Genomic DNA, 12,582 nt, shown 5'->3' with positions numbered 1-12,582 from the left:
CTGCTACTGCAAAACAAGACCGGAAAACAGAAGGTTCAGGAAGAGCATCTTCAACGAAGCTGTTTCCAAAAATTAGCCAAACAGGCTACACTTTTGATCATCTCATCCATTTGCAGGTGACCTAGGAAGCATCCACAGGGGTTATACACCATCATAAATGTTGCCTGTAAAAGCAACCTCATTGCTTACAGCAAATGCAACCTTGGCTCACAACTGAGGGCCAAGTTCGGCTTTACAGCTGCTGGAAATGTAGCCACAAAGAGAGAGGAGCAGGGAGATTTGGATACCGCAGCAGTGATAGTCACCTGTTTGCAAGACGCCATCTAGGATAAACAGACACACAAGGCCAAAAAAAAAATGCAATGTTTTGCCGCATGCCGCTCCAATGTTCTTGATCTAGCGCCAAATCAGATATGTTGTGAGGATCGTTTTACAATCTCTTGTTCCCACAAGTTTGAAAGGGTTATTTTTTTTAAAAAAAAAACCCAGTCAATTCCACTGGGGCTAGAACATGTTCTACCCTCCAATTATAAATAGACAGAGATATGGAATGAGGAAGAGGAAAGGGAAAAAAAAGTATTTGAACTTGTATTCTCTCCCCCCACCGCCACATGTAATTTTTTTTCCCCAAAAAAGGGGCCTTCAGATGGATGAGAAGAAAAAAGGAGGAATGTTTAGAGAAAGCCTGCAGTGGAGGAAAACGACCTTACACTGCCCAGCACAAAGACAATTTCCTCCTCCAGATTTCCCTTGCTCTGGCAGGGTCACTCATGGGAATTTATGCAGATTACGGATCGCTGATGCTGTGGAGGGAGAATTAATTGCATGTCTGAACTGACTGGTGTTTGGAGGAAGGAGGCTGCAGTGGTACAAAATTGGGGCCGAAATATTTTGCTGCTCAAAGGAAAAGAGAAAATAGTTCCCTCCCTGCAGGGACAGAGAAACACGCAAGCAGCCTGGAAACTAAATCTTTACACCTTGATTGGTGGTTCAATTATATTGTTCTGTCTTATACATCATGCTAAGCTTCAGGTAGCAATAGCACTTATGTGCCGCTTCACCGTGCTTTTGCAGCCAAGTGGTTTTACAGAGTGATCCTCTTGCCCCCAACAATCTGGGTCCTCATTTTACCCACCTCGGAAGGAGGGAAGGCTGAGTCAACCTTGGAGGTCTTCTTAGTCCAACATCTTGCTCAAGCAGAAGAACCTACATCCTTCTAGATAAATGGTTGTCCAATCTCTTCTTTAAAACCTCCAGTGTTGGAGCACCCACAACTTCTGGAGGCAAGTCGTTACCTTGATTAATTTTAGTTAAGTGTCAGGAGATTTCTCCTTAGTTCTAGGTTGCTTCTCTCCTTAGTTAGTGCTCCAAGATGGCCTCTTATCTCTTGCCAAGGGTGCTCAACAAACCGGGTTTTCTCTGGCAGAAAGCGAGTGATTCTATTGAAGATAAGCTGGATCTCTTTCGTTGTGGTCTTGTAATCATCTTTAGGAAATTTCCAGAGCAGTTCAGGAGGTCATTAGCCAACCACATGGCTCTTTAGGGAATATCAGCCAGGGCGCAGAGGCATATTTCGAAAGGACACACTGTTCTATCACAAACCATAAATGAGGGTTATCTTGAATGTCTGTTGATTACCTCAACAGATAGCTATGTCTCAAAAGTTCTTCTCATGTCCGGTTCAGATTCTTTAATTTAAGATGAAACAGGTCAGACACCACATCATTATTATTATTATTATTATTTTTAGCTTGTCACGTTTCATTTTGATGGCTGAACACAGCGTTTCTCGTGGAAAATAAAGATGCTTAGAAAACAACAAAAAACATGGAAACTCCCTTCATTCTTCCAAAAGTTGATATCATCAGATTAGAGAGAGGGAACTGGGGAAGAATGCAACCCAGTTCAGCAAACTACTTAAAAATTTTAATCTTCGACATGTTAAATTTATGTTTTACCAACAAAGAAATAAAAGGGTCAAAAGTGACTGCCTGATAGACCGTTCCCACTGGAGAAAAAACACATTTCATCTTCAATGTTTCTCAATTCAGGCAGGTGATTTTAAGACTTTGCTAAAGGATAAGCTCAAACGTTTGCACTGGTTGAGTGTGTGTTTTTAGTGTTCACCAGGATTTCCTCCTCCCCCCCCCCCCTCATCTTCGAATCCCACTCAGCTTGGTCTGGTGGAGAATTTCAGTGACTGTCAGGACGGCAACCATCTTTTCTTTTGGATCTTTGGCCTGCCACACTTTCTATTATTCCACTATGCCTTTTCCATTGTGGGAAAATGGGAGGGGGGATTGTACAGAGTTAGATGCTATGTAGCCATAACAAAATTCTTTTTAGAAAGCCAAGGTCATCCTTTGTCTCTGTGCCTCTGCACCTGACTGGAACTGGATGGGTGGAAGCTACCAGCATGGCAGTGGGAGATTGGACTGTGGGATGGACTTGTGGGTGTGGGGGCAAGATCTTGAACTTTCAACTGGGTGGGGAAAACCTGGAAGCTTTCAGATTCAGGTTTTCCCAGATGAGCCAACATGGCTCTCTTAATCAATTGGAACTTTGAGTAATCCTTTGTCTTGGACTCTGATTTAATTTTGGATTCTATTGGGAACCCTGACACTCACTTGACTTTGTTCTTGCCATCTTGGCCAAATTTTGCAGATACTTGCAGGGGCCCCCTCACCCATCATGATCTGGTCTGACTGGATTATAGCTGTGCTTCGAATGCGATTTTCCCTTTCTAGAAGCAATTACCGGGATTTAACTCAGAGCAGCACCCAAGATAGAAATAGCATTTAGACGTGTATACCGCTTTATAGTGCTTTCAGAGCCCTCTCTAAGCGGTTTACAGAGTCAGCTTATTGCCCCCAACAATCTGGGTCGTTTTTCCCACCTCGGATGGTTAGAAGGCTGAGTCAACCTTGAGCTCGGTGCCCGAACTGCAGGCAGTACTGCATTCTAACCACTGCGCCACTACGGCTCATACAGATACAGAAAAAGGATCCCCCCCCTTTCAGTTAACAGGTTAGGGATCAAATCCAGGAATGGGGAAGACCAACCTCAAAGCTTCATTCAGATGCTAGAGCCTTTCGAAATAAGGGATGCTGACACTGCAATCCCCAGTAGCTACAGAAAATGAATTTCCTTCGATATGATCAAGTTACTTTAGATTTGCCTTCCCTAGCTGTGTTTGATAAGCAATGATTCATGGCCTATTACAGGAATCCAGGACTTGGGATTTGCTCAACAAATCATAGCTTAGATGACTGCCAGAAGTTCCCAAGTGACTTGCTCAGGGCTGATCTTTCAACCTACTTGGGATTCCCACGCATTTTCCAAGCCGCGTTCTTTCTGCAACCCCGTTTGGCCCGGAAAGCATAAAAGAACTTCCCACATGTTTAGAAATTAAAAGGGGACCCAGGAAGTGTTGTCTCGTGCAAAATAAATAAATAAATAAAGAGAGTAGCGGAATACATTTTCTGGAAAAAAAAGCTCTATTTTTTTTTAATTGGTCGTTTACATAATGCGAAGTTCACCAACCAAGTGGTCCCTCCAAAGAGGCAAATCGGATTGCGAGAACACGACAACGCACAGGGAAGGGGTTCGGAATGGGTAGCAGTTTGGACAAGGCACAGATCAGGAGCAAGCGGCCAACCTCTTTATACAAGCAGTGCAGGCACTTCCGCCGTTAAAACTGCTCTTTATCTTCTCCTCTCTCCCAACTTTCCCTCAACGCTCGGCACTCTGGAATTACCTGCACACGATAAAACATCCACAGGCTGAGTCAAGCCAGAAACACAGCGTCCTTCAGAGACGGGCGGGACAGGCGAGGAAGAATATATTTTATTCTAACTTCTCTTAAATCCTCAAGTACAGATCAGGACGCGCAGAGCCTTAAATCTTCAAACGCAAAAAAACAAACAAAACAGAGAACGCTCTTCCTAGTCTGCAGGTAAAAAGGACTGGATTAAAACAACAAGGGATATCCTCAACCCTGAATCCGGGTAAATTCAGGAAGATGGTTTAGCACAGGTCTTTAAAGCAGAGGCCTCCAAACGTGCCAATTTTAAAGACTTGTGGACTTCAACTCCCAGACCAGCGTGGCTGGCTGGGGAATTCTGGGTGCTGAAGTCCAAAAGTCTTAAAGTTCCGAAGTTTGGAGACTCCTGCTTTAAACCATCACCTCTACTTGGCTCCTGGATGGTGAAGGTCTGTTTGGAGCCTCTGTCTTTAATTTACAGGGAGCATTTACAAAAAGCGCGAATGCTGTAAAAAAAAAAAAGAGCAGATCCCCTTTTGCATCTGGAAGCTGTACGGCCTATTTTATTTATGGTATTAATCCCCCGGTTATGTCTCTGGATTCCACCTGCTGCTATTCACATTGGATTTTTTTTCTCCTCTGACCTGAAGAGATCCTCCTTTGCACGCACACAAACACAGGTCTTCAGCACTGCCAGCATTAAGGCACTCAAGTTTAGCAATCGGTCAATTTTACCCCTCCAGCTCCCGAGAATCCTGCAGCTTCCCCCAAACATAAAAGGAACGACGTTAGTTCTCAGCTACAAATTAAGCACAGCTTTGCCAATTTAATTCTAAGGTTTAAAATCAGATTAGGAGAACAAAACAGCAGAAGACTTTCAAGTAAAACAAAATTAAAAAACCAGCGTAGATGATGGCTGGGGTTTTCATGTCTCCCTGGCTGCGGATGCAGATGAAAAATAAAACCGTGGACAAAAATAGCTCCTCTTTTTGTTTTGAAGGGAACAAATGGTTCAGGTAGGTGGGAAATGTTAACAAGATCGGTCAAAAGACGACAGAGGCTGCGATCCTCATCCACCTGTAGCCAGAGAGACGCAGACCGCAGCAAATTGTACTTTATACAATGTTCCTCTTGCAAATTGATGGCAAATCTTCTCGAGAGAGAGAGATTTTTCCCTTGAAATTTGGGTGGTACACATGATAGCCCTTCAAAACCTGTTGTTGAGAATGTTTACAGCTGACTTCAACTTCCCCATCTAGCAGGGTATGAACTCTGGGTTGTTGTTGTTTTTTTTTTTAAATGCTGGAAAAATCTGCTTTGTGCAAAGACAAGTTTAGTGCCCTGAGGACTTGAATTGGACAATCTCCAAAGATATGTCAAGCAACATCTCAAAAAGGGGAGCTGTGATATGCATTACTCAAGAGAGACACTGAGCCCCGTCCCCCCCCCCCTCCCCAGCCTGTGTTAGCGACAGCCGACTTTTCCGCAGGGAGTCTCGGCCTTCTCGGCAAACCTTCCTGGAAAAAGAGACGCTTCTTAAAATCAGCAGGGTTTGGATTCCAAGAAAAAAAAAAACGTACCACCTTCTCAAACCCCTGCTCTGTGGAGGCTGCTGCAATCCAGCCCATTTGCACAGCTGGGATCCAGCCACTTGGAGCTGCGGTTTCAACCAGGTTCCACTTAGAGGTGGAACAGCTATCAATAATTCAGCCGTTTCAAAAAAAATAAAATAAAACAACAACAGAAGAACTTCGAAATTTCTCATTTTTCTTTCCAATTCAAACATTAAAGAAAACAACAACTGATTCTACTAAATGGGTGCACTTAATCGCCTGACAATTGGTACACTCAAGGCTGGCCTTCCAAGCAGTCCTGTGGATATTTAATGACTGCCTCTGAAAACAACAATCTCTCTCCAACAAAGCAAACCACTGTAATCACAACCGCCTTCTTTTTCCTTAAAATTACCCTTACAGGATCTGCAAAAGGGGCATCTAACTTTGGTCGCTTGTGGACCAAGCGTGGACATCAACTTCCAGAATTCCCCAGTCGACAAGGTTAGACACCTCTGATCCGACAATGTCTCCTTAGAAGCCTCAGCAATTCTGCTTTCCGGGATTAAATTATGACCTCTAGAACTTACTTCCCCATGTTCTAACAACCAGTCCAGACGAGGAATCGTAAAAAGCCTTTTAGTCTAAACCATCAGTGTCATTTTAACCTTCCACTGCTACTTAGAGCCATTTGCCTAGCTAGCAAAACTACAGTTGTACTATTAGGTTCCCAAAATTATCCTCAAAAGAGGGAAGAAGGGATTTGAGAGTTGTGCAATAGAGCTGGAATGTACTATTTTGCATAGATAACCTGTGGAAATTGCATGCCGGTGGGTGGAATACGATCTTCCGTAAGTGTAATAAGCTCCTCTATGAAGCCTCTATGTGCTCTCTCAGTTTACACATTCGGTGTCCAGCTTATTTTCTCAGGAATCTGGACAAACATACATACAGTCTTGGAAATAATATTTGGACTAATGGTATAAAACTGGACATCGAGATGCTCAGTAACAGCCAGAATCTAAGACGTTAGTTGTGCCTTGTGAAACTTGACAACGCATGGCTGTGATAAAATGCACACGAGGTTGACATCCCCTTCGGTGGGTAGCACCAAACCCGTCCAGATCAAGGTTTGGAAGTGTAGACTTCTCTTATTAAGCAGGAATTAATAATAAGTGTCTTACATGAGTCAGGCAATGTTCTACAGAGATCAATAAAACCATCCAGAGGTGAAGTTACAATGAACTTTTAAAAAAAATGAAAAGAGTGGCAGGAGACATTCTGACTCCAATAATAAACGGCAGAATTATCTTATTCCTCTTTTCAGACCTGTTTATCAGCTATGTCCCTTAAAGACGTTTTTTGTCCCAAACACCAATCGATAGAAAACCCAAAATATCAGCGCCTGTGCTTTTTGTACTCTGGATGAAAAAAAAACAGCCATTGGACTCTTTTACCCCCACATCGGAATACGGTGCTTGACTTCGCCACCCACCTCTCGCCACAGGAAGTTTCCCAACTATTAACTGCGACCAGCAACTGGGGTGTTTCCTTTTTTTCCCCTTACGAAAGCAACAAAACCATAAAAAACAGAAGTGCAAAGAAACAATTCATAGCATTTTTCAGGTTCCGCTAATTGCAACTCGTGTCCCTGGATTTGTTTTTGTTTTTTTTAAAGGGAGGGGGTGTTAGTAACTCAGTGTTGACACCGAGAGCCTTTACCAGCTGTTAAGAGGTCCAAAGGCCAGCGACCTCTTGTGCTTTGGTAAAAAAGCACGTGGTGAAGGAGATCGAGCTGCTTCCTCCGGCGCTCACAGGTAGACGTTGAGAGTCTGCAAGATCATCTGTCTGCACAGCGGGCAGTTCCGCTGGTAGATGGCCTGCTGCAGCAAGATCTGAGTGCACTCTTGGCACAGGCAAAGGTGCCGGCAGGGTAGTAAGAGGACCGTCTTGGCTTGATCTTGGCAAATGACACATTTCTTCCGTTCTTCTTGTTCTTTAAGAAGCCGCCACAGGTCGCCGTCTTCTTCCGAAGCATTCAGCTGCTCCTTTTTGGCAGTTTTGGTCTGGGAGACGCTTGGCCCTTCCCCCTGTGAGCCTGTTCCCAGATCACTGTCCGTTCTGGTCTGGTCCCTGCTGCCTCTTTGGCGGGGACGTGGGGTCCCAGCTGGCCCTTGCCTTCGTGGATACGGTTCTTCCAGAGCCACTCTCTGCCCCGCAGCAGCTCCCCCTGCCCTTTCTTGGGGAGCTTCAAGCGCCTGCTGTGGTTCTCGTTCTCCCTGCTGGTTAGCCGCCCAGATGTTCCTGCTCCAACTGAGCACTTCAAGGCCCCAGTCTGCCCACCTCCGCCAGGTCTGGGAGCTCAACAGCATCTCCAGGGACAAGGTCACGATGTGGTAAAGGCGTTGCATGTCCCTGAGCAAGCGGTGGTAGGAAGGCATGGTGTTCAAATAGCCGGCCACTTGGTTGGCCAGGGTCCAAGTCAGCTGAGGGTTCAGGACGAGGATGCTGGTGACAACAATCGCAGAGAGCAACACCATGCCGTACAGGTTGACAAAGAAGACGTTGATCAACAGCTTGCTCACCGAGGCCAGGAGATCAACAGCCAGCTGGCAGGGAGTCCACAGGAGAATGGCCGTAGCGATGGCACTGCTGGAGAGGCGGGCGAGAAAGGCAACCAGAAGGTCTATGATCCTCAGAAAGGGCTCAACTATAGTATCCCAGAGGGCCAGCCCCGCGCCAAAAAGGTTCTGAGTCCCAATGAGGCAGATGTTGATTATGCTATTGATGAAATAAGCCACAAGGCTCATGGCTATGGCGCAGACTTCGCACATCTGCCTCAGAAGTGTCTGGCCGGAGCCAATCAGGTTCCAGAAACCTCGGTGAACAATTTCTTTGCTTCTCAAGCCCAGGTGGGTGAACAGGTGGCCGAGGACTTTCAAGCTCTCCATGCTGGAGCAGAGTCCCCTCAACAAGTTGAGGACAGTGTGCACGGAGCCCAGAATCAGGTAATACAATGCCTCCAAGATGCACAGCAGGACAACCAGGATCCCATTCCAGAACTGGCTCAGGCAGGCCACCGTGGCACTGGGCAGGTTGAAAATGAAGGCCAGGAGCCAGATCAAGACGGAGAGGAAGCTGGAAACGAGGAAGAAGTTGATGTCCAGCAGGATGACCAGCAGATCCAACACCAGCCCCATGCCGTTGATCACCAGGAACACCAGATCCATCACGGAGCTCTCAAAGAATCAGCCACAGCCAAGAACCAACTGCACGGCTCCGTAAAGGCAGCAGGGAGGAGAGGCCCACGTGTGCGTTCTGCTCCCTAGTTTTGTACGTTAAGGGAGGGAGGAAAAGATGCTTTGGCAACCAAGTCCTGCAAAACTCGTAGCTCACTGTGCATCAAGGGGAAAAACGGGCCAGCAGGTCCAAATTTGTGAGAGTGGAGAACTGGACAATTCTTCTCCCCAAAGGAAGTCAGCCCCTCCAATATTTTTTCTGGAGCAGAGTTTCCAGCCCTCACCCCAAATCGAGGTGGGGGAGGGGGGGCTTGCAAACCACTAGGCCCCATCCATGGAAGCCGGGGCACAATGCCCTCTCAATTCAAGGGGGGGGGGTGCTTCCACCACCTTCTTCCTCCCCTTGGGGGGGTCTTTCTTGCTGAAATGTATTTGAATAAAAATATTTCTTTTCTGTCCAGAGAAGTTGCCTTTTAATTCAGTTCAGAGTCTGGGACCCCTTTCAAAGAAATTGGGGGGGGGGGTAGTTTTGCAGCTGATGCCCTGGGTCGGAAAAAAGGGGGGTTCTTCGAGGGAGGGGCGCTTTCGGAGCAAGAAGGGCGCCCCATAAATACTGAGGAGGGGGTCTGGGTGGGGGAGGGGAGGGCGCGCGGGAATCCCCTCCCCCCGAGGGGGCGTCCCCCCTCCCACGACGTAGAGCTCGGAAGCCCAGTCCTCAAGGCCGCAGCCTCGTCCCCGGCCTCGCCAAGCGTGGAGGTGACAGGGCTTGCCCGCCGCGAGGGGCGCAAGCGACCACCGCCCCTTCAACCGCCTCGGCCGCCGTTCGCCTAACCGCTGGCCTCCCTTCTGCTGGGCGCCGCCATCTTGGAGGGGCGGGAGCCTCGGCGGCCAATCACCGACCGCGAAACCGAGGGAAGTCGCGTTTCCCTTTCCTCATTGGCCCGCGGCGGCTGTTGTTTTCGTCCTTCCCGCGCCGCCGATTGGTCCGTTTTGAAAGTCCCCCTCGGGCGGTTGACGTCGCTCCGAGGGAGGAGGGAGGACTGAGGGGCGTGGCTTCTCCAGAGGCGAACGGCGGGAACGAGGAGGTCACGGGATTGGACGGAAGGGGCGTCCCTTTGCTTTTCCCCGCCTCCTAGGGGGCGGAGCTTTTTTGCATCTTTGGGAGCCGTTAGAAATAATAACTGAAATAATGAGATTTAAATATAGTTTGTTATTTATCCAATGATATTTTATCACTTATTTTATCAGCCCTTAGGTCTTCTTTAACAGAGATTTTAATTTTTTTTTAAAAAAAAAGGAGAATATTTTTTGTGCACTTTGTTTTGAAAAGTTAATTTGGCTAAGACACTGAGCTTGTTGATCAGAAAGGTCGGCAGTTCAGTAGTTCGAATCCCTAGTACATGTCTCCTACGTGAGCAGGGGGTTGGACTAGATGATCTCCAAGTCCTTCCAACTCTGTTACTTAAAAAAAATGTGGGAAGGTTTTTGCAAAAGAATATATGTTGTTTTGGAGGGGACCAGGGCACAATTGGAATATATTCTATATCTTTTACTTGTTATAGTTGAAGAAATTTGGGGGGGGGGGACAGGGTCTCCAGGGGGTGGGGGAAGGCACTGTAATATTATTCCCCCTTTTTTTTCTTTTACTGTAATTAGATGTATATATTCTATGTTTGTGTTATTTGCATTTAAAAGAAATATTTTTAGAAAGGCTTTTGCAAAAGAAGGCATATATTTTAGCAAAAATTATTTCAGATTTCAGGCTGTTTTCTCATCCTGTGGAGATTTATTTATTTATTGCCTTTCTGTGAAGTTGGGGGAAGGCTCCAGAAATCCTAAACTCACATTCTCGCTTGGATCCTGCAAATTTAAAAGCACCCTTTAAACAAATTATTTATCTATTGTTTCCTGGCTTCCCTTCTGATTCTCTGAATGTCTCGCCGTTGAATATCTCACCTTTGCAAGTTTGCATGGCCGATACCTGAATTTAATTGATGCAAGACTAAGCCATCGCCCTCCTTAAAAATTCATATTGCACAAAAGGGTCCCATTTAGGGCAACACCTGTGAAGAAAAACTGGATTTTCCCCCCCAAAAGAGAAGCTCTCCAAACCTTAGACAGCATAGTCCACCTTGGCTTCAACTTTACAGCAAGGAAAAGAGTGGAAGGGGAGTGTCCGTGGGAAATATGTAATTAACTCAGCTCTCCTTTTCGCAGAGAAGATCTGCAATCTGGGTTTGTTTGCCATCAAGGTGCCATCTCGGGCTTATGCTCTTTGACCTCAAGGGCCAGAATGAAAAACCGACCGATGTTCAAATATTTGGGGCTACCTATGAAAAGCTGCAGCCCTCTGAACAGATAGGCAGAAAAGGGCCTTTCCCGGCCATCTCTGGTTTGCAACTCTTGTTTATTCATCATCTCCTTCCAAGTATTCTACCTCCGAGGTAGATTTCTATATCCCAATCGATGCGATCGTCATGATCCTCCAGCTCTTCCAGACAGGAGGCTAGAAATCCTCCAAAATCTGTCTTCTTGGATGGCTTTTACAACGCGGGAATCACCTTTTCAGTGGGACATAGAATAGAACAGAATAAAATAGAATAGAATAGAGTTGGAAGGGAAATTGGAGGTCTTCTACTCCAACCCCCTGCTTAGGCAGGAAACCCTACACCACTTCAGGCAAATGGTTGTCCAACATCTTAAAAACTTCCAGTGTTGGAGCATTCACAACTTCTGGAGGCAAGTTGTTCCACTGATTAATTGTTCTAACTATCAGGACATTTTTCTTTTGTTCTAAGTTGCTTCTCTCCTTGATTAATTTCCATCCACTGCTTCTTGTCCTGCCTTCGGGTGATTTGGAGAATAGCTTGACTGCCTCTTCTTTGGGGCAGCCCCTGAGATATTGGAAGACTGCTGTCATGTCTCCCCTAGTCCTTCTTTTCATTAAACTAGACACACCCAGTTCCTGCAACCGTTCTTCATATGTTTTAGCCTCCAGTCCCCTAATCCTCTTTGTTGCTCTTCTCTGCACTCTTTCTAGAGTCTCCACATCTTTTTTACATCGTGGCATCCAAAACTGGATGCCATATTTCAAGTGTGGCCTTACCAAGGCCTTATAAAGTGGTATTAACATGTCACATGATCTTGATTCTATCCCTCTTTATGTAGTCTAGAACTGTGTTGGCTTTTTTGGCAGCTGCTGCACACAGGTGGCTCCTATTTAAATGGTTGTCCACTAGGACTCCAAGATCCCTCTCACAGTTAATATGACTGTGCCATGAAGACACAGCTTACCATGCAAAGTGGCATTCAATCATCCAAAAAGCATACCCTGCACCTTCGGGAATTCCCCAGAAGATGTATTTATGGTGGTTATAAAGTTCTCTGGGTGATGTGATCCCCATCCACAATCTTCACAGCTCGCTTCCGACAAAGTCAATAGGAAAAGTTGAATTCATGTAATGCCCATATCCAAAAAAAAAAAAAAAAAGATCGTAAAATCAAGCATGAATCACATAATTATCATCTCACTTAGCAATGGAAGTTCCAGTCTCCCTTTGTGGTCATAAAGCCGAAGATCTGGTAATCATGTTGAGTTTTCCTGCCAAATTTGTTGGGAAAAGAGAGGAACGAACCCCCCCAAGATCTTCCGCAAAACTGCCAGAAGGATGAAGTAATCTTAGCTCGGTTTCCGCCACCTGGCTGATAGGCAGGAAGGCACTACTGTTAATTTGAAGCCTTTCCTCCAATGCCTGCCAGGAATGGAATAGTTTTTTCAACTTGGCACGTTCTCAGACGGAGCATTGGAGCCCAATTTTCATCACAAAGCAGATGAAGCCTGGAAAGGCAGCCTTGGCAAGGGGGAAACTCCCTTGCTCTCATTGGAAGCAGAGGGGACGCTGGCCTTTGGTCGCCCCCCCATGCAGAATGCCTCCCAAAAAGTCTCCTGTGGATGTATGTCCAGGGAGGAAAAGCTGAACTTACGGCATATGTTCAGTTTGACCTCGGGTGGGTTCCTGCCAGTTCT

General features: G+C 46.1%; 1 protein-coding gene across 1 annotated transcript; it reads right to left on the bottom strand.

Moving 5' to 3' along the window:
* Positions 1 to 4,039: 4,039 nt before the first annotated feature.
* RNF26 (ring finger protein 26) lies at positions 4,040 to 9,394 on the bottom strand. The gene has a single exon (XM_014066342.2). The coding sequence runs from the start codon at positions 8,544 to 8,546 to the stop codon at positions 7,128 to 7,130; it is 1,419 nt and encodes a 472-aa protein (XP_013921817.2). The 5' UTR covers positions 8,547 to 9,394; the 3' UTR covers positions 4,040 to 7,127.
* Between the last annotated feature and the right edge of the window lie 3,188 nt (positions 9,395 to 12,582).

This window comes from Thamnophis sirtalis, unplaced genomic scaffold (assembly GCF_051295495.1).
Source record: "Thamnophis sirtalis isolate CommonGarterSnake01/CBP01778 unplaced genomic scaffold, rThaSir2_p1.2 scaffold_2, whole genome shotgun sequence".
NCBI lineage: Eukaryota > Metazoa > Chordata > Lepidosauria > Squamata > Natricidae > Thamnophis > Thamnophis sirtalis.
The sequence above is the reverse complement of the archived record's forward strand: the minus strand, read 5'-3'. Positions and strand labels throughout refer to the sequence as shown.

Excerpts from the sequence above, each read along its gene's own strand:
- RNF26 (XM_014066342.2), bottom strand. The coding sequence starts at position 8,546 with ATGGATCTGGTGTTCCTGGTGATCAACGGCATGGGGCTGGTGTTGGAT.